This window comes from Nematolebias whitei, chromosome 16, assembly GCF_014905685.2.
Source record: "Nematolebias whitei isolate Nwh7 chromosome 16, NemWhi1, whole genome shotgun sequence".
Classification (NCBI taxonomy): Eukaryota; Metazoa; Chordata; class Actinopteri; order Cyprinodontiformes; family Rivulidae; genus Nematolebias; species Nematolebias whitei.
Window position 1 is genome coordinate 7,870,412 of NC_056513.1, and position 24,028 is coordinate 7,894,439.

Below are 24,028 nucleotides of genomic sequence, written 5' to 3' on the forward strand. Positions count from 1 at the left end.
TTAGCCTATTAGCTCTGGAGCTAACACTATTAGCTCCAGGGCTAATAGGCCTATATATAATGTTAGCTCCAGAGCTAACGTTATATATAGGCCTATTAACTCTGGAGCTAACGTGAAATCTGGATCATTTCTCCATTCTCTCTGTAAAACGCTCCGGTTCAAATTAAAGGGCTGAACGTTAGAAAATGTCCAAAATTAACCTTCAAGCTGGATGCGGGCTCACAACGGAGCAACCAGTCTGTCATTTACCCAGTGTGCTTTGCAGCCTAAATAAAATTGTGATATTAGCGTGTCATTAATGTTAGAGAAAAAAAAATAAAAGCTGAACAGCCTACAGTATTTTTACAGTCTTGTTTTTATAGCCGGAGTAAATGTTCATCAAAAAAGTCTGTTGTTCTTACTAGTCGGAGATCCTCCCAAGAAAACTGAAAGATCCTCAGAAATCCTGGAGAACTGTTGATCCAGACCAGTTCAGCACATTTTTTTTAAGTCTGGACAGATAATGTAAAAAAATTAGGCGCTGTCTAATGATATGTGTCATACCTGTTTCTGTAATGACGACATATTTTGGTTTTTAAATTTATCTCATTTGCCGCAGTGAGACCCAGCAGCCCCGCAAACTACGAGGCCTCAGGAAAAGACTTCAACTTTGTTTTGATAGAGAAGGAAAACGCTCCGATCAAGAAGGAGACGGAGCGGCTCGCCATGGCTAAAGACTCCGGGAAACAGTTTGTGTCTGCTGCACCTTCCTCAGGTATCGATAAACACTGTGACAGGTTCTGTTCAGCAACGGTCCAAATGCTGAAGATGACAAGGTCCAGGAAGAATTTATGTTTCATTTTCAGAAAATTGTGAAAGTTCTCGTCACAATGTCTCTGTCGCTGCTTTTGTTCAAAATTGACACCAAAATGTCAATTTTTGGAACCAGAGTCTGCCCACTCAGAAAATGGGGCGGTACCCTTGATAGCCCCGCCCACCCATCCTCTCAGCTTGCTCACAGACTGTCAATCACAGTGTAATGACATGTTTTTTTATGCCTCAGTATTTAACAAATTAATCTTTAGACAGAGCAGCAGTGTAAGAGATACATGAATCAACAAAATTAAACTCTTAAAAAATTTACTCAGGAAAAATGTCCCATTCTTTTTATATGAAAGGGGCGAGGCTTACAAACAGTACTGGAGCCATCCACTAGAGGGTGCTTGTTCATGGTGGCTTCAGTTTCCAGGTTCTGGTCTTCTCTTTAGTTTTAAAACATCTCGATGGTCTTACCACTCATTTCAACTAGATTCCATTGTTGTCTGTGGGGACATTTTTAGAAGTTTTTGCACATATTTTTGTCAAAAAGAGTTCACTATTCCTCTCTGAGACGCATTTTGAGATATTTTCTGTTTGTCTGAAGCTGTGACTGAGTAGTGAACCTAAACTTGTGACAGAAAAGTGTAAATTATTGGTGAATATTTTTAAAACCATGTCAAAGCACCGTTACTGACCAAGAACTTCATCACCTATTTCCACTGCATATCCATGGTCCGGTCGTGAAGGCACCAGGTCCAAGAAAGAACCCCAGACCTCCCTCTCTCCAGAGGCACTCTCCAGCTCCTCTTAGAGACCCCAAGGTGTTCATAGACTAGAAATGAGACATAATCCCTCCAGAGAGTTCTGGGTCTCCCCCAGGGTCTCTCCTCCTTGGAAAACTTCCAAATGGGAGACGTCCAGGAGGCATCCTAATCAGACGAACCACTTTTCGATGCAGAACTCCCCCCGGATGACGGAGCTCCTCACCCCATCTCTAAGGCTGAGCCCAACCACCTTATGAAGGCTGCTTGGATCCAGCATCTGGTTCTTTCAGTCCTGATCCAAACCTCATGAGCACAGGTGAAGGTTATAACGTAGACAGACCAGTAAATCTAGAGCTTTGCCTTTCTGCTCAGCTCCTTCTTCACCACGACCGACTGAAGCAACACCCTCATTACTGAGGAGGCCCTGATCTGTGGATCTCCCACCCAGACACCTGAACTCCTTCACTGAGGCAAAGACTTCCCTCGACCCCGAAGAACTACCGTACAAAAAATTGGGTGGATTAAATGAGCAACATAAAAAACACCTGAAACAAACCAGAAAACAGAAATAAAACAAACAAAGTATAAAAAGGTCAAATGCAGAACGGTGTCAACCATCATCGGTCAGTGTGTCCTCGCGCCGTTTTCAGGTTAGAAGGCTGAAAGACGAGCTGCTGTTGACGTTTGATGGTGTCTTTCAGGACCTTACTCCGAGGACTCGCTGAAGAGAGAAAAACAGAAACTTTTATCATCGGAGGAAGGAACCGATGTAAAATGTAATCTGCCTTTTCAACCATTCCTCTCATCTTTCAGAGTTCTGTCGTGTGAAAATCTGATTAATTTATTTTTTGTTGGACAGCTTCGAGCCTGAAAGTTGGGACTAAAGACAAAGCCACGTACGCAGGTGAGACCGCCTGTTTAGGTTTTGAGTCTACTCAGATGAACTCGTCAGCTCAGTGTTTAAAAGAAGCTCCTGAACGCTCCTCAGAGATCCGTAAGGACGAGTCGGGTTTGGGGTTCTGCTCCTGCTGCAGCTGGTGGAAGTGGCTCCTGGCGCTCCTGCTCACCCTGCTGCTCCTCTTCGGCCTCCTCTTCGGACTCATCGTTTTGGGTCGGACGGCTGATTTTTATTCCTGAAACGCGTCGATCGTCTTCAGGAAGCTGACGATCCGTCTTCCTTCTGCAGGTGAGGAGCTGAAGCGCCTGAAGAACCGGGTCGAGGCCCTGGAGGCCGTCACCGGGACCACAAACGCCAGGTCCAGCCGCCTGTCGGCCTCCTCCGGCATCAACATCATCGACCCGTTGGACTCGGAGTTCGTGGACAGGAGCTCCTCCGGCTCCACCGTCACTCGCTCTGATAACACCATCAACCTGGGAGGTGCAGGGAGCGGGCCGGATCAGGACAGCGCCGTCCTCCAGAGAAAGGTTCAGCAGCTGGTCAGGGCTGAACTCCAGTCCGGTTCTGTCAGAGGTACGGTGCACTGATCAGATGGTTTCATCCAGAACCAAAGGGTTCTGAGCTTTAAAGAGAATTTGTTGTTGCAGAAACTCTGGTTTATTCTCTGAAAGGAGAGAGAGGACTACCAGGACCAAAAGGTACCAGTTCACTCTCCATCGGTTCACTCAGAGTTTTATGTTTTACTCAAATCATCATAACCCTAACTGTCTTTATGAAGGTGACCCAGGATCTCTAGGACAAAAAGGTGAGGGGACGCTGTCTAGAACCAGAACCAGGTTTTAAGTATTTCACTTCAAATTAGAACCAGCTGCTAAAATTGTCTTTTTTCAGGTGATAATGGCTTCCCTGGACTGCCAGGTGAGACACGGAGCAAATAGTTATTTCCCTTTCCAGAAGGGTGTCTTGTCTTAAACGTCTTTTCTCTGAAGGTCCTCCTGGGCAGATTGGACACTCTGGACTGGATGGGCCGAGGGGACCAAAGGGGAATCCAGGTAATAAGAAGTTAAATCATTTTATTGACTAGATAAACCAGGAAGAAGAAAAAAGAGATGACTTTCTCCTGTTTTCTGCTCAGGTGAACCAGGTCCAGAAGGACTACCAGGTCAAAGGGGCCGGGAGGGACCAATGGGTCCTCGTGGAGATACTGGACTTCCTGGTTTGGGAGAGAAAGGAGAAAAAGGTTGAATATTTACACATTTGGCCCTGAGAGCTTGAAAAAGAAACTTGAAAAATGCATTGATTTTATGGTTTTACAGGATCTCAGGGTGAGACAGGACGTCCTGGTCCTGCCGGTACTCCTGGAGCAGTGGGTCTGAAAGGTCAGGTTCAGAATCTCAACTCAAACCTAGACCAGATCAAACTATGTGGGTCAAACCTGAGATTTGTTGGTTTCAATGAAAACTTGTGCGTTTGTTTTAGGTGCTGCAGGAGAGCACGGAGCTCCAGGAAACTCAGGTAAAGACTCAGACTGTACAGGTTTTAGTTTATGAATTGATTGGTGGGTTGGTTGATTGGTTGGTTGGTTAGTTGGTGGGTTGACTGTTTGGCTGGTTGGTTGGTTGATTGGTTAGTGGGTTGGTTGATAGGTTGTTCAATGGTTGGTTGGTTGGTTGTTAATTGGTTGATTGGTTGGTTGATTGGTTGATAATTGGTTGGTTGATTTGTTGGTTGATTGGTTGGTTGGTTGATTGGTTGGTTGGTTGACTGACACATAATTTTTCTGTTGAATTGCTGTGTCCAGGCGCTCCTGGTCCAAAAGGTTTCCAAGGTGAAGCTGGACCATCCGGACCAAAAGGTACTGTAACTCTTTTTCAAGTGAACCTTTAAATCAAATTACAACCCTATAAAGTTCCTCTGATGGTCTTTAATGCAGGAGACCGAGGAACTCCAGGGGTACCAGGAACTAAAGGAGATCAAGGAGAAAGAGGACCACGTGGACCAGCAGGTACATCTCACACTTAGACCCCTAAAACTCATCCATCCATCCATCCATCCATCCATCCATCCATCCATCCATCCATCCATCCATCCATCCATCCATCCATCCATCCATCCATCCATCCATCCATCCATCCATTTTCTTCCGCTTATTCCGAATTCGGGTCGCGGGGGCAGTATCTTGAGCAGGGAGGCTCAAACATCTCTTTCCACAGAGCACCAAGGACCCCGCCTTCGGCCACTGCCCATAGCATCATGCACCCAACTTTTATGGCCCTTCCTGCAGGTGGTGGGTCCACAGGAAGGCAAACCCATGCTGCTCCTTGAGGCTGAGCCCGACCGGGCCCCATGGGCAGAGACCTGGTCACCAGGCACTGGCCGACGAGCCCATCCCCCAGGCCTGGCTCCAGGGTGGGCCCCCAGTAACCCACATCCGGGCAAGGGACACTGAGTTCCTTGTTTTGTTTTGTCCATAAAAATCTTCTGAATCGCTCTTTGTCTGGCCTGTCACCTAGGACCAATCTGCCTTGGGAGACCCTACCAGCCGACAGCATAGCTCCTAGGATCATTCAGGCGCACAAACTTCTCCACCACGATAAGGTGGCCATCCAAGGAGGAGCCCATGTGTTAGCTAAATGTTCAGTTTGTTGTTTTCCAGTTTTGAAAATGTCTCAAGATCAGATTCTTGTCAGATACCTTCACCTCTTATAGAGGGATCCTCAACTTATGGAACCCCAGTGTTTCCTCTACCATTATACAAGTGGGACGCCCCATCCCGTCAACATAACCAAGCGCTCCACCTACTGCCCCCTCCCCCCGTCAACAACTGTAGGTATTGATGTAGTGCAGGGTGCAATACAAGCTCAAGGTTTCTTTATCGTCATTCGCATCGCATGTGGTACATGTGGTGGAACGAACACATGTACACAACGTACACAAGGTCCCAGTTACTTCCAAAAAAAGTATAAATTGTAAAAGAAAAACAAAAATAAGATCTAAGATATGAACTAAGAACGTTTCGCTTAACTAAGAATACACTAAGCACTAGTAGTACAAAACAATAATACACTGAACAATAGCAGCATGTGCAATACAAACATGCTAGCAAAAATGCTACTGGCATACTGTTCCTCCCCCCGTTGACAATTACCGGCAGCAACGTCGCACTAAACACACTAAAACCAGATGACACCCCCTCCCATCGTCAATAAAAACCAGCAGCAACGTAGTGCTAAGCTAGCAGGCGGGCAACATAGAGGTGACTTTGTCCCATCTTACCCCCCCCGCGCGCCCCACCAAGGGAACTGATCTAGAGGAACTGAACCCAGTTCTTGCTAACATTCAGTAGTTTTAACAACATTTGTCCATGAGCTTATGAGATATTTTGCTAACAGAAAGACACACATAAGCAATTGCCATCTTTCATAGAATGGGTACTAAATGTATATTGTATTGTTCCCAAGGTGAACCTGGAACACCTGGACCACAAGGTCCATCAGGACCAAATGGATCTAAAGGAAGCGCAGGTGAGTAAAGACATGGAAAGATTTACTGGGAAAGTTCTGCAGAACATTTGAGCCACTTGATAATCTGTGTGTGTGAACTGAAGGTGAAGCAGGTTCTTCTGGACCCCCTGGTGTGAGAGGACCACCAGGACTTCCTGGAGATGTGGGTCCTCCAGGTACATACCCTGTCTCCAGTTCTATCAGAATCATTTTATGTTTTAAACCTACTTCACTGAAATAAAACATAAATTCCTAATTTTCCAATCAAACTATTCTCCAGGTTCTCAAGGGCTGCAAGGACCTCCAGGTGTGAAAAGATCACAAAATTATATTTTTCTTCCTAAAGTTCAGAGTTTGATTTTCAACGTGTTTTTGTTGAACTGGTTCAGGTGTTGCAGGAAATCCAGGACATCCCGGCAGCAAAGGTATTTTGTTCTCCAGTGAACTCAAACTGCAAATGTAGTTTCTGTAAATGTTTTTAAAATAATCCAACAAAGTTCAGTCCGGTCAACTGGACGGTTTATTTTTTGTTGAGGCGCTTCGTCCTTCATCCTAAGGACTTCATCAGTCCAAGGAGCCACAAACAAACTCAGTCCCACAAGCAGCACACTCACGTAGTGGACCAACCAGTTTGCTGGTGATACGGTTTCTAGAGACCACCCTCTCCCCTGTCAACTCCTCTGAGGCAGCCACAGTCAAAGTGGTTCAAAACATCAAAGTTCATGCTCAGTAATCCAGGTAGAAAATGCAACGAGTCGACGGGGGAGAGGGCAGGCTCCAGAAACCATCTTAACACCAGCAAACTGGTTGGTCCACTATGGGAGTGTGCTGCTTGTGGGACTGAGTTTGTTGTGGCTCCTCGGACTGATGAAGTCCTTTGGATGAAGGACGAACCGTCTCAACAAAAAAGAAACCGTCCAGATGACCTGACTGAACTTGGTTGGATTTTTTTTTAACCTGGATTATTGAGCATGAACTTTGATGTTTTTAAATTTATTTTGTCAAATGTTCATTTTCCAGGTGAACCAGGATCTCCCGGTAAAGTCATTGGTCCAAGTAAGAACACTTCTGGTTCTAGCTTGATCTTCAGAACCACTGGGACTTGTGTAAATTGTACCTTCTCCTCCTGTTCATAGTTAGTTCTGACACCGTGGCCATCCCTGGACCTCCAGGACCTGCCGGGCCTCCAGGTCCTGCAGGACTTCCTGGTTTATCTGGTCCCATCGGTCCTTCTGGTGTTCCTGGACAGCCAGGTAAGTCTTGATCCATGTTGAGTACCTGAAATTAAAAACAACAAAAACAATTTTTTTTCGACTGAACTCATTTTTGGGTTTAAATATTTAGGTCCAAAAGGAGAGTCTGGAGATAAAGGAGACAAAGGGGAGCAAGGCCAACGTGGAGACCCAGGTAACAACATCTGTTCAGAAACTCTCAGCAGAACCGGTACCAGTTAGCTCTTAAAACCGAATGTTTGTTGACATCTATCTGCAGCATCATTCATATAATTTTATGATAAATTCAATTTGTTTCATAAATAATGAAACTTGTTTCAGGTGCTGGACCTCCAGGTCCTCCAGGACAGCCTGGTCCTCAGGGTCCTCCTGGTATGTATATAGAGAAATCAAAGGGACGTTTTTTAACCACAGGGCCTTAAAGTGAACTAATGTTGTTGTTGTTATTTAGGTGAGGGTAAACAAGGTCCTCCAGGCCGCCGAGGACCTCCTGGAGAGCCAGGTAACCAAATAATCCTGCTTCAAAGACTGATATAAATGAACGTATCGTCAGCATATAGAGTGACTGAGGCACAGGCAGGATTTATTTTTTTGTCTTTTATCAATTATTTTTTAAATATTGTTCCCGTGCAGGTGTTGGTGATCCTGGACCTCCAGGAAAGAAAGGAGAACCTGGCAGCTTTGTGCCCACATCAGGTTAATTTCAGCTTAACATTATTTTATTAACAGGTCGCACATCATGTTTAACTTCTTCTGTTGTTGAACTTTTGATTCATGTTTTCTATCAGAGACCTTCTTTGCTGGACCACCAGGACCTCCAGGACCTCCAGGCCCACAGGGTCCACCAGGTAGGTTCAATAGTTTGTGTTGCAGAATTTACTAAACCTACATTAGTAGCACGCATAGCGGTTAACTGGATTCAGTAGTTCGTGGTTCTCAAAGATTTTAATTATTTTTTAGGTGATGAAGGTCCACAAGGCTTCCAAGGTGAGAAAATGTGTTCATAAAATAAAAACGTCAGCGTTTTACGTCCTGTAACTTTATGTAACGAGTTTGAATTTTCAGGTGACGCAGGACAACCTGGTCTTCCAGGAAGTCCAGGAGAACCAGGTGTCGGTAAGAAAACAGTCTAGAATAATAAAATATATTTAGGTTTTGATTTTTGATCAATGGTTTTCATCATCAGGTTTTCCAGGACCTCCAGGTCCAGAAGGCCCACAAGGACCTAAAGGTAATTCTTCCCCAACATGATGTTTTGTTTCAAACCCTGATTTTAAAACACATTGGATATTTTACATTGTGAGTTTTAAAAATCCAGGAAAAATAAGTTTGTTTCATACTTTTGTCATGTTTGTCTTCCAGGTGATCCAGGCGATCCTGGAGTCCTGGAATCTGATCCTGGTAAAACAACATTTTTGGATGTCATTCATATTAACGAGGTTGTTGCAGAACGCTGCGAGAAATTAAATTTGACTTGAAGAGAAACTTGCGTTTACATGTCGAGCTGCTCAGAAACTCTAAAACATCTGGATGTGCGAAGACGGAAACAATCAAATGAGAAGTCTTCTTCACCTTCGTCTTCACGGAGCCGAGAAGGACCGTCCGTATTCCTACAAGAAAATTATATTTAAACCCAGAGACGTTTGGTGTTAGTGATATTCAGAGACCTTTCTGTTTTAGAATACAACAAAATGGGGATAATTAAAAAACACTAAATCTAAATAACAGCATCTTTGAGATCTTTGGTGTGGCGACACCTCGTGGTTGTTTCAGGAACTGCAGCTTGAAGCACTTTTCCACCCAGTCTGTGTTTTTGCTGCTTGTTTGAATAATTTCTCAACTCTTCCATGAAGGACAGTTTCTATAAGACCATTTATGTTTCAGGTAGCTCATATACACCTGGCCCACCAGGCCCTCCTGGTCCACCTGGACCACCTGGAACTGAACCGGTCAATGTGGGCCAGTACATAGCAGACTACCTTCAGAGTGGGTCTTCCTTCAGAGTTTATTAATTCTGAAACAAAGATTAAACAAAAAACTAAAACTGGCGATCTGTTTTGAATCTCAGGTGACGGCATCAGACAGTACCTGGCTGGACCTCCTGGGCCTCCAGGACCTCCAGGGGAACCAGGCTCCTCCGGTCCTTCTGAAGACGGGCTTGTGGATGATGTTGCCAGCCGAGTCATCGCCTACATTCAGAGTTGGACCCGTTCTATTGTTTTGTTTTAGCTTCTGTTACACAGGAGATCTGTTTGTTTGAAAACTGCAACTTTTTGTTCTTTTAGGTTCAGGTCCAGGAGCCCCTGGTCCTCCTGGTCCACCTGGTCCACCTGGATCTGCCTCTGTTAACGACATCATCAGTCTCTTGCAGCGTGAGTCTCATTTGAAGGAAGACAAATCTTCAGTTTTTATACTAAAGGCTTCATATTCAGAAACAACTAGAGAAATTACATTTCCTGCAAAAATGCAGTGTGAATGCTTATTGCAGAAAAACAGCTGAAATTAGCTAAAAAAAACATGCTGAAATGAAAGAACAAGCCTAAATTAACAGAAGAAAACAGGAAGAACGCATATTTGCTGAATTAGGTTTTAATAAGTAAAAATTAGCACAAAAATGAGGAAATCAGCTAAAACAAGCTAAAATTAGCACAAGAAAACATCTAAAATGTATCTGAAAAGGCAGAGAGAAGCTTAACCTATGAGAAGGAAGTGGAAAGAGCTGAAATGAGCTAAAAATGTGGAATTATCAGACAAAGCTAACATTTGCATAAAACAGCAAAATAGTAGCTAAAATAGCAGAAAAAGCTGAAAGGAGCATAACAAGCTGAAATTAATAGAAATAAGTTATTTAGGCTGAAAATAGCGAAAATTACCACAAAAAACTTGAATTTATCTGAAAACAGCTGAAATTAGCTAAAAAAAATCTAAAAAGGTAGAACAAGCTTAAATCAACAGAAGAAAGCAGAAAGAACATGTTTGCCCAATTAGGCAAAAAGTAGCAGAAACGAACACAAAAAGTAGAAATTATCTGAAAAAAGCTGAAATTAGCAAAGAAATGCTGAAAAGTAGCTAAAAAAGCAGAATGAAGCTTAAATTATCAGAAGGAATTGGAAAGAGTAGATTTTTGCTGAATTAGGCTGAAAATGTTAAAATGAACACAAAAAAATGTGGAATTAGCTGAAAAAGCTAAAATTAGCATAAAACATTAAATAGTAGCTGAAAAAGCTTAAACTTGCATGAATAAGTTGAAAGAAGTATAACAGGCTGAAATTAGCAGAAAGAAGTTAGAAGAAGCACAAAAATGTTTTAGTTAGCAGAAATAATCTGAAAGGAGCAAAAAACAGCTGAAAGTAGCTGAAAGTAGCTGAAATTTTTTTAAATTTGCACAAGGGAGCTGAAAAAAGCTGAACCAGAACAAAACATGAAAGGATCAATAAAAGGTTGAAAACAGATCTGAAGATTTGAAGGATGTAAAATGAGCTCGATTCATTTTCTAAGAGAAAAAAAAAATGGCAGAAAAGGCTAAATATTTCAAAAAGCTAAAGTTGCACCAATACCAACGGTCATAGTAGGATTGTCCTGAAAGAGCTGAACCTTTTGATTATGATTTGTTGAAATAACTTGAAAACTGCAGGATGAGAAACGTGCTGTAAAACGTCTGGAAGAAAAACGGATGACAGAGTGATTCATAAACGTTCACACAATAAATGTTGATCAATAACCAATACTAAAGTTTCGACTCGGGTGAGATGGATTTTGTTCGACCTCTGGTTCGTGACACCCCAGCCTGTGTCTGCAGCAGTTTCTAACCTCTCGACCGTCTCTGTGTCCAGGAGAAGATGTGAGGGCCTACATTGCAGGTCCTCCTGGTCCACCAGGACCTCCTGGAGGTCCAGGTTTTGGTGGCTACCCCTTTAACACCCAGGATCTCGCCGAACGCGTCTTCAGCCTCATGAGCGGTGAGTTTTACTGCTGGGTGTATTTGTGACATCTGCACCCAAAAGGTCTTCAGTTCTGTCTGATTGGGTTCATATCTGTCACCAGAGAGGGGAGTGTTGGGTTCTCCTGGACCTCCTGGACCGCCTGGGCCTCCTGGAAACTTGTTAGCAAGTAAGAAACACATCAAACAACCCAAACCCACTCAGACCCAGGTCTGTTGGACCCCCGAGTTGTACCGATCCACTTTAAACCACTTCCTGTTCCCTGGATGACAGATGGTTTTCACTGTTCTTCATCTAGCTGGATTTCAGTCTCTTGTCGGCCCTCCGGGACCCCCTGGTGCACCCGGTATTCCTGGACCACAAGGTCCACCTGGACCACCGGGATTTGGGAGCTACGTCAGCTCAGATATTCGAGACTACCTGCAAAGTGAGTATGATGAGACAAGTCAGGTGAATCCAGACCCTCCTTCAGCAGCAGATTCTAAGTCAGGGGCGGTCCTAGCCTGTTTGGTGCCCTGGGAGAACAACCCCTATGGTGCCCCCCTCCCCTGAGCCTCATCACCCAACTCCCTCCCACACCACCGTCATACTCTGCTATGACATCATTCAGATCATCATGGACCATCACAGACACCCACAGTTCTTTGAATATTTTATTCCAAAACTTGAAATTGAAGAAACTAGAATAAAACTATAAACACAGAGTAAAACACAAAAATACTGTATACCATGAATTTAAAGGTGCACAGTACAAATACAAAAAAATAAATACTGTATAAAATAAACACAGTTAAAACAAGTCATTTCCAAACTGCACCAACAGAAGAACATTTAAGAACATCTGTACAACTGAACTTTGATCGAGACACAAAATTATCTGCACAACCGTCAAGGAACTTTTCTGAATATTTACACTATTACTCTTCAAGAAACACAAATTAAATTACACAACTGTCATGTCAAGTCGTACCCTTCTTTTTAAACAAGTGATTATTACTCTTTAAACAAGAAACAGATTAAACTGCACAACTGCCACATAAAGAAGGACTCTTCTTACCTTCCTTGATGCAAAGTCATCAATAATATGAAATGTGCTCAGCAGGTGAATGGTTGATAATGACGTAGCTAACAGCTAACAGCTAACAGCTAAGACAGAAGCTAACATAAATAAATGTCCAACTTGTGAAGTATTCAGAATAGAAGACAAATCAACGTCTTCCTGTTAATGGCTGTTTAACACAGTCCAAGCTACATGACAGGATCGTTGTTTTTAGTAATTACACTAACCTAATATTACTTTCCCATGTAGTAGTCGAGCTTTATAAGAGTTCCAATCTTTAAAACTTAATATTTTCTGCAGAAAATCAAACATGTCCTAAGCAGCTAAACGTAAACGACAGTTAGCGTCTTACGTTATTAACGGAGGCCGAGTTGAGGTTCGATCCCCAGTCACTGCACATCTGGTGGTGTCTCTGAGCAGCACACCCCACCCCCAAATGCTCCCTGGGTGCCCTCAATAGCTGCCCACTGCACCACCTGGTGGTGGAGGGGTTAAATGCAGCAATTGTATGGAAACATACAGTGATGACGATACATAACATTATTATTATTATAAGCCTATAAGAGATGACACAGCTGCATAAACTTTTCTTCTGATCACTTCTCCTCTTCTTTTTCCCTAAACTGGGACACCTGATGGATTTGACCTGTTCTGGTCCATCTTCCATGTGCGTAATTGGAACTTCCCCAACATGAGTCAAAACAACTTTGGCCTAAACTAACTCACCTTCCTTGGTGTGCAGATCGTTGTTGTTTTATTGTTTTCAGTAATTTCACACAAATAAGCTGTGAACTACTGGCTTCATTCTCAATATTATGAATGAAATGGGCTTCGTTTGGGAGCAATGGTGGGATTTTAATAAGTAGGTTTTGGTGCCGGCTCGGCTCGCTTGGTACCACTGAGAAGAAGGGACCAAAAAGGTTGTCGGTTCCACGAAAAGTGACAGTGGAAAACGGCTCGTAAGCGTACCGAACTGAGTCGGGTCGTGCTGAAGAGGAGCTGTGGGAAAAGGTCTTGAGATCGTATTAGATGCATCCCCGGCCCAACACGAGAGACTCCCTCCCCTTCCTTCACCAACCTGTGTCAGACCTCAGCAGAAGCTCTCCCCAAGGTTGTGTCCCATCTCACAGAGACAGCAGCAGAACATCTCTGCAGGACATTGTCCCTCTTGTTCCTTCATCAGGACTCAAACTCTGACGATGAGAACGTCTAACCACTGGTGCGACCATAACTGGAACTTAACAAGCCGTACCTGTTCAGTCTTTGTTTCCTGTGGGAGCTTTATTCTTCTTTTCTGCTGCTTCCCTGTAGGTGTTTCCTTTAAAGGTCCTCCAGGACCCCCAGGGCCCCCTGGACCAGAGGGCCCCCCTGGTCCCTTTGGACAAATGGTCTCATTTACGGACCACGCCACCGGAGAGAAGCTGAGGGCCGAACGGCAGGAATACGTCCGGGGTGAGTTTCAGTTTTTAAATTTAGTCCTGCAGCTCTTCAGGCTCTGAGGTGATGAAGACCTGATGGTGTGGAACGTTCCTCAAGACGTTCTGCTGCACGTTGGTTTGAACCAGGGGCGTCCAGTCTTGGTTCTTGAGGGTCCATGTCCTCCATGTTTAGAACCTGAGGACAAAACTGAGGCATCAAGCATCAGGTGTGTTGGAGCAGGAAACAACAAAACCTGCAGGATGGTGGACCCATAAGGACCAGGATTGGACACCCCAGGTGGCCCATAAGGACCAGGATTGGACACCCCATGTGGCCCATTAGGACCAGGATTGGACACCCCTGGTTTAAAACTTTCCAGGTGGACTGAAAGCTCCAACCAGTTTTATTTTAATTTTATAATTTATTTATTTATTGCAGCTGATGATGATCTGAGCAGAGCCATGTTCGGACTTCCGGGTCTACCAGGCCCTCCAGGACCCCCAGGACACAAGGGAGAGCCAGGTATTCCTGGTGGCAGGAAGTGGAGCCCTGACGCCTCCGACTACTCCATCATGGCTGGAAAAGTCACTGATTACATCAAAGGTGGGTGATAATTCAAGTTAATCTTACATAATGCTTTTTTTTATTTTTATCGCTCACTGTTAGTAAAATATTTCATGAACCTCTGGACAAATTTTATTAAAATTCTCAGGAAGCAATCGCTGAACGTTCATCTACACCTGGTTCGATTCAGTTCGCAGATAATAAACGCTAAAACACAAATGGCTCCAACGCCGTCAATTTTACAGATACTGAGCTAAAACTAGGCGTGGTAGTAGCTGAGGGTCCTGCCAGCACAGAGTCCGAGCACCAACAGGTCACATGACACAAGCTTGTTTTGTTTTAACCATCCACATTAACCCCTCGTTATGACAAAATATCAAATCATTTTGACGTTTTTATTTAGTCGTAAACATTTAAACCCTCTGCGGTCCACCAGGGGGTGCTTCAGCACCTCCTGCACCCGTACTTCCCACATCCTTGTGTTTGTTACGTAACGGAAAAAAGAAGTTTTAATAAAATACTTAAATAATTTAGAATAAATTCACTCTTTAATCCAGATAAAGTCATAAACTTCAGATTAACCAACCTGAGGCTAAATGTATCCTCTGATCTGCAGCTCACGGTCTTCTGGAGGACATTGTCAAGGACTACAACAGCCAGATCTTCCAAGGACCTCCAGGACCACCAGGGCCCAGAGTTCCCTCAGGATTGACCAGTTCTCGTGAGAACACCACAGATCTGTTGGAATTGATCCAAAGTGAGAAACGGCACCGACAAATCCTCGAGTAAAACATCAGAGAGAAATTATGCTCGACAGTTTATCTGTTTTTGTTGCAGCTCTCAAACACGACGTCGAACAGAACCAGAACCAGCATTTGGTTCAAGGACCCCCAGGGCCACCTGGACCTGCAGGTCCTCCAGGAGAGAGCCGACTGTTTGGTTCCCGCACAGATGTCGTTGACCTGATGGACTACATCAAAAGTAAAGTTTCCCTCCACACAGGACAAACAAAAACGCAGCATGAGCGCCGAGTTCTGAAGGACTTCACTGAGACTGAGCCGAAAGCTAAATGTAGCAAAACACCAGCTGAAAGAAGAAGCTAGCAAAACATTAGCCTGTTGCTAAAAGTTGAAAAACACTAGCTAAAAGTTTAACGTTGTAAAACAGTAGTTTAAAGTAAAAAAAAACAACAAACACTAGCTAAAAGTAGCAAAACACTAGCAAAAAGGTTAATATTGGAAAACACTAGTTTAAAGTAATAAAAATCACTAACTAAAAGTAGCAAAACACTAGCTAAAAGCTTAAAATGTTAAAATGCTAGATTATAGCTCCCGGTAAAAGTAACAAAACATTCACTAAATGAGTTGGAAAACAGTAGTTAAAGTAAAAAAAATAATAATAATAGTGAAAAGGAAAAAAATGAGCTAAAAATAGCAGGGCACTAGCTTAAAGCTTCAAAGATCAAAGTGTTGGTTTTAGCTACAGCTATATGCAAATAGTTACAGCGTTTTAAGGTTGCTGTAATTAAACCTGTTCTTAAGAAACATAACTTTGACTCGAATCTTATCCAACTATAGACCTATATCTAATCTAACTTTCATCTAAAACATTCTAGAGAAAATAGTTGCAGGTCAATTGTGTGATCAGCTACAAAGAAATAATCTGACTCAGGGTTTAGAGCTCATCTTAGCACAGAAACAGCACTGGTAGACGTCACTAATTATATTCTCATGGTCTCTGACAATGGACAGGTGTCTCCACTGGTCCTGTTAAACCTCAGTGCTGCATTTGATTCAGCTGATCATAATATTCCATTACAGAGACTTGAATATGACATTGGAATTACAGGAACGGCTCTAAATTGGTTTAAATCATATCTATCTGATAGATTTCCATTTGTAAATGTAAACATTTACTTTTCATCATACACCAAAGTTAGTCCTTGAGTTCCTCAAGGTTCAGTGCTTGGACCAATACTTTTTACCTCGTATATGCTCCCATTAGGTAATGCTATTAAACAGCATGGAATAAATTTACATTGTTATGCTGATGATACACAATTATATTTGTCAATGAAACCCAATGAATCCAATCAGTTATTTAGACTACAAGCATGTCTTAAAGACATAAAAACCTGGATGACCCTAAATTTTCTGCTTTTGAACACAGGCAAGACTGAGGTTTTGTTTTTTGTACCTGAGCACCTTAGGAATGAATTTTTCAGCCTTTCTCCCTCCTTGGATTACATTAATCTGTCCTCTAGCTCTAATGTTAAAAATCTTGGTGTTATTGTTGATCAGGACATGTCTTTTATCCACCACATTAAAAACATTACTAGAACCGTCTTCTTCCACCTGAGTAATATCACTAAAATTAGAAACATCTTATCTAAAATGATGCAGAAAAACTGGTCCATGCATTTGTCACGTCTAGATGGTAAATGGTAAATGGACTGTACTTATATTGCACCTTTCTATCTAATCAAAACAACAATCTGTCCTTATCTTTACCCATTCATACAGCACACTACTACATCTCTACAAAGCTAATTGAACAAATCATTCCAAAGAGACTAATCAGAGCTTTATCACATTCATACACTGATGAGAGTTCTGTGATGGAGTTCAACTCAAAGCTGCTCCTCACATAAATAATGTTAAATTATTATTTTTAGATATGAATGTTTCTGTTCAGTGAAACGACTTCTGTTGCGACTTGGTGCTTTATAAATAAACTGAATTTGTTGTGTACATAAAGTTGTTTGTGTTGAACATTTTTGTTCCACAGAACATGGAGCTGTCGTGGGACCGCCTGGGAGACCAGGACCGAAAGGAGCAAAAGGTCATTTTTCTACAATCTCAGTCCTGTCAGGACCCGACTCAACCTCGTTAGATTCATCTGGATTATTGAGCATGAATCAAGACGTTTTGTCACGCGTGTTTTCTTAAACGTCAGAAACTTTTTTTATTAAAACATGTTCCCTTTTGACCGCAGGGGAACGAGGCCCTCCTGGAGCTCAGGGGCACACGGGACCCAAAGGTGACAGAGGTCAGTTCTGGTTCAGTTTAGCTCCACGATGTTCTGCTCCGTGGAGGAATCCGATAAAACCCACAGCTACGTTCTCGTTTCTGAAGTTTTAACTGAAAATACCACCATCCCAAAACTCTCGACATTAATTAATTAACTTGAGATTAATTACTCGGATTACTCCGAGTGAGTTTGCAGCAGAAGTTTAACTGAGACTCGTCTGAACTTTGACGTTTCAGGAGAATCCTCGCTGACGGCGAAGAGGAGGAGGAACGCCGGCGTCTGACCTTTGACCTCATCCTGTACAGATGTTTCATTCTAAACTCGTGTTTTTGTACTTTAAAGATGTTTTTTTACCTGATTTTGTACTGAGTGGTTTCAAAGTGGAGAGGTTTTATTTTCTGGGACTGAACTGACAAGACGTCGTAAACTTTTGGGCGTTTTCCGTTTAAGTAAAAATGACAGAAAAATATTTTTTCTGAGAATTTGTTTATTTGCATCCCAACAAAAATCATAAACATGAAAACTCCTACAAACTATACATGTACTTCAAAAGATGCTTCATGATTTTTGTTTTGAATCAACAGAAATTAAAGTTGGTGTTTGAGAAGTTTTTGTTTAAATAGTTAATTTTTCTCAAATCAAAGGTGCGACAAACTGACAGCAGCCAATCAGGAAGCAGAGGAGACGAACAGGAACCAATCAGAGGCCAGGACGGTCCGACGAGCATAAAACTACGAGCTCATCGTTAGTTTGAACAGACACGTTTAAATCTGAAATATTAAGTCTATTAACTAAACTTTTCTGGTAACAAAACACTTAAAAAACAGTTTATGTGTACAGCCAGATATTTAATAAAAAGAACAGTAAATGCTTTCCTTCACTTGTGTTCAAGGCTGAAGGTAAAAAAAAAAAAAGAACTGCATTTGTTTCATGAACAGATTATTTAAAGTTTAACCCGAAACATCTGTGATTTTATGAAGATTTACTGAAGAAACACCGGGACGGACGAGACGAGGGCCACCATCTTGCAGAGAGCTACGTGTCCAGGTCCTGACACAGACTTGAAATATCACACTTAAAAACCAGAACTCAGCTGAAGAGTCCGGTGTTTCTACATTAATTGTTATGATTAATGAAGGCAACACTTTAAAGAACATCTAACAAGGTTAAGTCAGGTCATCTGGACAGATTCTTCTTCACCTCGTTAGATTTTTCTACCTGGATTATTGAGCAGCATCAGGACACTTTAAAAAACAGCTTTTTCGTTTCTCTGGGAAAAATGTGACCGTCAGAAAATCCTTCATAAACCCCAGAAGAGCTGCGTTCAGTTCTTCTCTAGTCCAGAATCGGGTGGGACAGACCTGAGGTGCTCACCTGGTTCTGGATCACTAAACTCTCTTGTTGCAGGTCCAGCTGAGGTCTGCCTGTGCACGTCTAGTCATCTGTTCATTTTCAAAATGTTCTAACAAAAAGTAAAATGACTAAAACTGTTCTGAAGTTTTATTTGACCTTAATGCTGTTTGTTATTTTTGTAGATTAAAAAAAGTTTAACTTGGAAAACAAGTCAAAATAAAAACTAATAAAATTATTTCTTCGTTTCTGTCGTGCAGCAGCACTCCTGTTGACGTGTTGTGTTTGGTTCTGGTCCGTGCCGGGTCGGTGGGAGGCTCGTTACAGAACGTTTGTCTCCTGTTTTCTCATCAGGCAGGATTTCTGTTTATTTCAGTAAAATAAAGTTTTTTTTTTCTGTGTTTTTGGACCAAACAGCACACAAAGATGTGCAGCTTCCACATGTAGCTCTTTACAAGATGGCGGCCGTCAGTGCTTCAGTTCAGCTCCAGCGGTAAAAGTGTCGTGTTCACTAATGAGAACGACTGATTTTGACTTCAAACGGAGTCGGAGTGCAGGAAGAACTTCCATCTTTAGGAGAAACGTTGAGCGGAACACAAAGATCAGCAGCTGCTCGGACTCAGAAACCAGAACCGTCTGGTTCTCCAGGCACCGGACTCTTGATCCACACACAGGTTGGACGTCCCTGCGGTGAAAATCCTTCAAATAGACGAGCAGAACCCGTCTCAGTCTGTGTAAACTGGGTCCGGTTAGAACCCGGTGGAGTGGACGCTGGGGATGGGGTAGAACTTGGAGATGCGGCTCTGGTTGGTCGGGTTAAGGCACTCTGACTCGCCGCTCATCTTGAAGAACACTTCCTGTTCCTGCAGCTTCCTGGCGAACTCGTCCTCCAGCGCCTGCAGGAAAAACAAACAACATGAAACCTCATCGGGGCTTTGGGGTCATCAAACCCGACCCATCACCAGGTTCTGTTCAGCACAGACTGGAGTTCTGCTCCGTTTTTGTTTGTTTCACAGGATTATGCAATCAAACGCCCATTTCAAGTTTCAAACCAAAGGGTGTCGCTGGGACTCCTGGACTCTCCTCCGGTGCCGTGGACCACCAGCTGGGTCAAAACAAACGGGTCTTTAAGCTCCACTGGTTCCACTCAGCTCAGCTTTCTTGCTTTGTTTTGAAGCAGAGTGCTTTAGATTCCTCTGATCACCTGCGACGAGGCTCGGCCCGATAAGCCGTTTCACGGTAAACCAGTGTTAAAAAGTGTCAAAAACCGGTAAATCTTTCTGGTACCCTGTTTGGTTTAGAAGTAGTTTGATAAGACGACAAAGACGTGTTTTTGTTGCTCGAACTAATAATCAGGTGGAGTAGGACGCCTGTCGATCGACCATTGGTTAGAGGTTAAGCACAAGGAGCCAGTCAGAGGCAGAGCTGGGTGAGTTTGTTCGATGGTTCCTGTCAGGAAACGGTAAATCAGTGATTTCAGTCTCGACCAAACAAGATGTTTACCATCAGAGTGGAGCAACAAATCCTGGAGCTAACCCTCTAAGCTCTGCCCAGAAGCTTCAAACCTTTTGGGAGAAAACAACCTTTGAGTTCCGCCTCCTTATGGAGGAAACAATCTTTAGGCTCCACCTCCTTAAGGGAGAAACAACATTTAGGCTCCACCTTCTTTTGGAGGAAACAACTTTTAGGCCCCACCCCCTTTTGGGGGAAACAATCTTTAGGCTCCACCTTTTTAAGGGGGGAACAACATTTAGGCTCCACCTCCTTTTGGAGGAAACAACCCCTCGATTTTGACTACAGGAAATGAAACTCCTGATGTTTTCTGAGAAAACAGCTTCTAATACGACGGCAGCTGAAGCTTTTTAGTCTCTGAACATCACAACCTGTCAGGTAAATATTTCATAGAAAAACTTGAATGAATAAACAAAACAATTAAAATCTAACTTCAATAAAAGTCAAAGTCCTGACTTCCAGATAAGGGATTTGATCAAATCAATAAAGTTTTCAGTAAGTTCAGACAGGTGAAGCTGTGTGGGACAGTACCGATCAGAACCAGGCTCTCATCAGAACTCTGACCGTACCTTCTTCCTGGGTCGTAGTTTGTCCCTCCACTCCCTCAGCTCCACGCTGTGCTCCTCATCCAGCTCCTTCAGCTTCTGGGTCTCGTGTTCGATCAGCAGGTGGCACTTCTCGTTCTGAGACAAACACACGCAGACACGTTTAATTCTGCTCGGTCGTCTTCGGTAGGACTCGGGCTCGGAGGCGTACGGACCTGCAGCTGTTGGAGCTCTCGGACGTTGGCTTCACACTGCAGCTGCAGGTCTCTCATGTGGTTCTCGTGTTTCTGGTGCTGGTGGAGCCGCTCGTTCTTCTGCCTCTTCTCCTCCTGAGCTGCAAACTGACGACACAAACACAAACGTCATGGCTGTCCCCCGGGCCCCGCCCACCAGCCCCGCCCGCCAGCGGGCTCTCACCTGTTTGACCCGCTCCCTCTCCTGCTCGGGCGTGATGGCGGCCGCTGTGATGCGGAGGCTCTTCTTGAACATGGCCATGCGGGTCTTGGCCTCGCTCCTTTGGATCTTGGGGAGCCTGGCTCTCTCCTGGGTCTGCTTGTTCTTCATCTCCTCGACGAGGCGCTGATTGTAGCGCTGCATCTGCTCCATCTCCTGCACACCACAGAAAACCATATATATATATTATTTATATTAAAGTTTAGGAGCTTTGAGAGCAGCGGTCCACCTGGGTCCTGCTCAGACTAGATGTTAGCTCATCGATCCTGTCAGAAGGTCGCTCGAAGACAACATCTACCAACAGGTAAGATATCAGCCGTTTATACGCTTTCTACAGAACCTCACTTTAAAATGTCCGTGCTGTCCCTTTTATGTCCCTTCCAGACAGATGGGCTCCTCAGCTGCTGGTGTTACCATGGCAACCGGATAATAAGGACGTAACGGTTTCATCCAGCCGAAGGAGCAAAACATGAACCATAAAAAATAAATTCAGAGTAAATCACCGAGAACCGAACCAATTAAAACAGCCGAAGGCGTTAAAGGAGTGTAGAACAGTTGAAAGCGTTAAATAAGTGCAAATCAGCTGAAGGTGTTAAATGAGTGCAGATCAGCTGAAGGTGTTAAATGAGTGCAGATCAGCTGAAGGTGTAGGTGATGTGTGTAGAACAGCCAAAGGCAGGGCTTAAAGTGAAAAAACAAAAAAAATCCTGAGCCTGAAACTTTTTTTTGTGGTGTTGATAGAATAAAATCATGACATATTGCCAACGTTTATTAAAAATGCTCTCTGAAAAGTGCAGACAACTGCTTTTAACAACAAACAATTCAGCTTCGAGCAACAATGACTTAAATGAGGTTTCAATGCATTTGAACTTAAACAACGTAAAATATGTACCACAGAGTACTTCCCTGCAGACTCACCACACTGAACAGACACATTTCTGTCAATTAATTTGCAACAAATTTAGAATACTCAATATCACAATCTAAAAAGAAGTTCCACAGAGCTGGTTTTAGGACTCCCAGCGTTCTAAATAACTTTCAGAGAAGGAGCGGGAGCATCAACACAAAGATGTTCAGTGCAGTGAAAAAGTTTTAGTGAACAGAGACTGTTTAAACACTGATGAAAATGTGTTACCGGCATTGGCGTCAAAAGTATTTGAAAGGGGCGGGGGGCAAACACACTGGTGAGGGGGGGTCTGCGGGTCCTCCCCCAGAAAATTTTGAATAAAGTAGATGCCATTTCCTGTATACTGGTGTATTTTAAGAGGTTAATCATCTATGTTTACCTACATAAGTAACTTGATTCAATAACTATTTTAGAGAGCAACAAGAAGTAGCCTGACCAACAGCTCTCCTTGTGTGAATAGAGCACGCTCTGCTCACCTTGAGCATCCTAACACTCCCACCCCAGTTGACAACTGCCGGCACTAACGTAGCGCTAAGATAGCACGCCACACAGAAGTGTCTCCCCCTCCTCCCCCCACCCTGTCCACAAAAACTCCGAGAGATGAGTGTCCCCTGCCAAGACGAGTACCCTGGGGAAAAACTGCATGCAGTGTGGAGAGACGTTGAAAACCCATAGTTAATTTTTAGAGCTTTGACTATTCTTCTATTAATCAAGTGGAATGATTTGTGCACAAAGAAATGCAAACAGCACTGGGTGAACTAATATTTCATGGTAAACGTGTGTGGGGAGTCCAAACAAATATTTTTTAAATGTGAGGGGGACATGTCCCCGTCACATAATTGATGTCATGCTGCTTATCAGCATCACAGGCATGAAAAGAATTATGAAATCATAATCAGCAGCAGCTGTGAATCACTTTTGTAGAGATACAATGCAGTGATGTAAAGATTGATCTCACAATGAATTGATCTTTATTCTTTATCTTGCAGCTCCCGGCTGAATGCATGCAGCTCAAAAATCAGTTTTCTCTAACTACAGACATTATTACTTATTTGAATTAAACGGTTATAACCCTTTAACTTTATTTATTCATGTTCCTCGGAGGGAAAATCAACCTTCTTATTTAAGCTGTCAGCCTCAAATAAATACATCTAATTTAAAAGATTGTTATTTTAATGCTTGTAGGGTTTTTGTTTAAAATCTCTACATTAATATTTTTTTATTGACAAAATATTTATTTTACTTTAATTTTTTAAAAAGTGTATTTTCCTCCGTCTGCCTTCTGGGTCAACATCCACATCCTCCTCTGTTCTCCAGAGCTCAGAACTGATGCTTGGTTCTGGATCCCCTCCTTTGTGCAGTCACACCTGGGCTCGGTCCGCTCTTCCTCTTCTAATGATCCTCCTCTTCATCAGCCACTGACTCACCCCCGCTCTCGCTGACTTTATCGTGCACTGAACTCCATTCAACTTCCGCGTCTTTTTCTTATTTTTCCTGTAGATCATTTGGTGTTTGACAAATAAAACTTCGAGCCTCCGTCAGAAGGGGGGGGGGGGGGGGGGGGTTTGTGTGTTCAGCGGTGGGGGTGGGGGAGCTGCAGCTTCTCGCTGTAACGCGCTTGAGATTTGACTTTTTTCAGAAAAAAGACGTGGCGTGGATTATTGATCATAACTCTAAGTTTACGTTGACGACCATCAACGCGATTTAAAAACAGTTTAAAATCTGTAGTTCTGACACAAATTCAAAGGGAGTCGCTGAGACGCCGTCTTCCATCTAGAGACTGAACTCAGTCATTTGACTGCGCTTCGATTCGCTCCAAAGGGGGGACACACCGTCAGTCAGAGTAGGAGGCGCCGGACACTTGAGTAGGAGGCGAAGTCACCTCCTGTTATGGAGAAGGCAGAGCGCCACTCGTTTCTCCAATAAAACTACATTTTATTCCGGTGTGACGAACTCCATCCATTGATTTGACTGCAGAGCTGCATAGACACGCGTTTGCTTTTCTAAGACCCGCCTTCCTGTTAGTAATTGGTCAAGACAACTCAAGCTTCA

The 24,028-nt window shown here is 43.2% G+C and overlaps 2 protein-coding genes across 2 annotated transcripts in view; one reads left to right on the forward strand and one right to left on the reverse strand.

Moving 5' to 3' along the window:
- Positions 1-18,045, forward strand: part of LOC119423056 (collagen alpha-1(XVII) chain) — a 30,466-nt gene extending 12,421 nt beyond the window's left edge. Inside the window, exons 13-54 of the mRNA XM_037690465.1 lie at positions 599-754; positions 2,264-2,338; positions 2,422-2,466; positions 2,551-2,673; positions 2,749-3,033; positions 3,108-3,158; positions 3,239-3,265; positions 3,352-3,378; positions 3,450-3,512; positions 3,596-3,700; positions 3,777-3,839; positions 3,940-3,975; positions 4,262-4,315; positions 4,394-4,465; positions 5,922-5,984; positions 6,068-6,139; positions 6,244-6,270; positions 6,353-6,388; positions 6,984-7,019; positions 7,100-7,216; positions 7,308-7,370; positions 7,517-7,567; positions 7,647-7,697; positions 7,829-7,891; positions 7,984-8,043; positions 8,156-8,182; positions 8,261-8,311; positions 8,382-8,426; positions 8,558-8,596; positions 9,080-9,181; positions 9,264-9,395; positions 9,481-9,567; positions 11,029-11,154; positions 11,240-11,305; positions 11,435-11,563; positions 13,508-13,648; positions 14,054-14,218; positions 14,796-14,936; positions 15,017-15,160; positions 16,967-17,020; positions 17,174-17,227; positions 17,446-18,045. Coding sequence (XP_037546393.1) covers positions 599-754; positions 2,264-2,338; positions 2,422-2,466; positions 2,551-2,673; positions 2,749-3,033; positions 3,108-3,158; positions 3,239-3,265; positions 3,352-3,378; positions 3,450-3,512; positions 3,596-3,700; positions 3,777-3,839; positions 3,940-3,975; positions 4,262-4,315; positions 4,394-4,465; positions 5,922-5,984; positions 6,068-6,139; positions 6,244-6,270; positions 6,353-6,388; positions 6,984-7,019; positions 7,100-7,216; positions 7,308-7,370; positions 7,517-7,567; positions 7,647-7,697; positions 7,829-7,891; positions 7,984-8,043; positions 8,156-8,182; positions 8,261-8,311; positions 8,382-8,426; positions 8,558-8,596; positions 9,080-9,181; positions 9,264-9,395; positions 9,481-9,567; positions 11,029-11,154; positions 11,240-11,305; positions 11,435-11,563; positions 13,508-13,648; positions 14,054-14,218; positions 14,796-14,936; positions 15,017-15,160; positions 16,967-17,020; positions 17,174-17,227; positions 17,446-17,492 — 3,371 coding nt within the window. The 3' untranslated portion in view covers positions 17,493-18,045. The remainder of the gene's footprint in view (positions 1-598; positions 755-2,263; positions 2,339-2,421; positions 2,467-2,550; positions 2,674-2,748; positions 3,034-3,107; positions 3,159-3,238; positions 3,266-3,351; positions 3,379-3,449; positions 3,513-3,595; positions 3,701-3,776; positions 3,840-3,939; positions 3,976-4,261; positions 4,316-4,393; positions 4,466-5,921; positions 5,985-6,067; positions 6,140-6,243; positions 6,271-6,352; positions 6,389-6,983; positions 7,020-7,099; positions 7,217-7,307; positions 7,371-7,516; positions 7,568-7,646; positions 7,698-7,828; positions 7,892-7,983; positions 8,044-8,155; positions 8,183-8,260; positions 8,312-8,381; positions 8,427-8,557; positions 8,597-9,079; positions 9,182-9,263; positions 9,396-9,480; positions 9,568-11,028; positions 11,155-11,239; positions 11,306-11,434; positions 11,564-13,507; positions 13,649-14,053; positions 14,219-14,795; positions 14,937-15,016; positions 15,161-16,966; positions 17,021-17,173; positions 17,228-17,445) is intronic.
- Positions 18,046-18,410: 365 nt separating this feature from the next.
- The window catches only part of slkb (STE20-like kinase b), a 28,876-nt gene continuing 23,258 nt past the window's right edge, over positions 18,411-24,028 (reverse strand). The window contains exons 15-18 of the mRNA XM_037689621.1: positions 21,034-21,225; positions 20,832-20,957; positions 20,641-20,754; positions 18,411-19,455 (exon numbers count right to left, since the gene is read on the reverse strand). Coding sequence (XP_037545549.1) covers positions 19,309-19,455; positions 20,641-20,754; positions 20,832-20,957; positions 21,034-21,225 — 579 coding nt within the window. The 3' untranslated portion in view covers positions 18,411-19,308. The remainder of the gene's footprint in view (positions 19,456-20,640; positions 20,755-20,831; positions 20,958-21,033; positions 21,226-24,028) is intronic.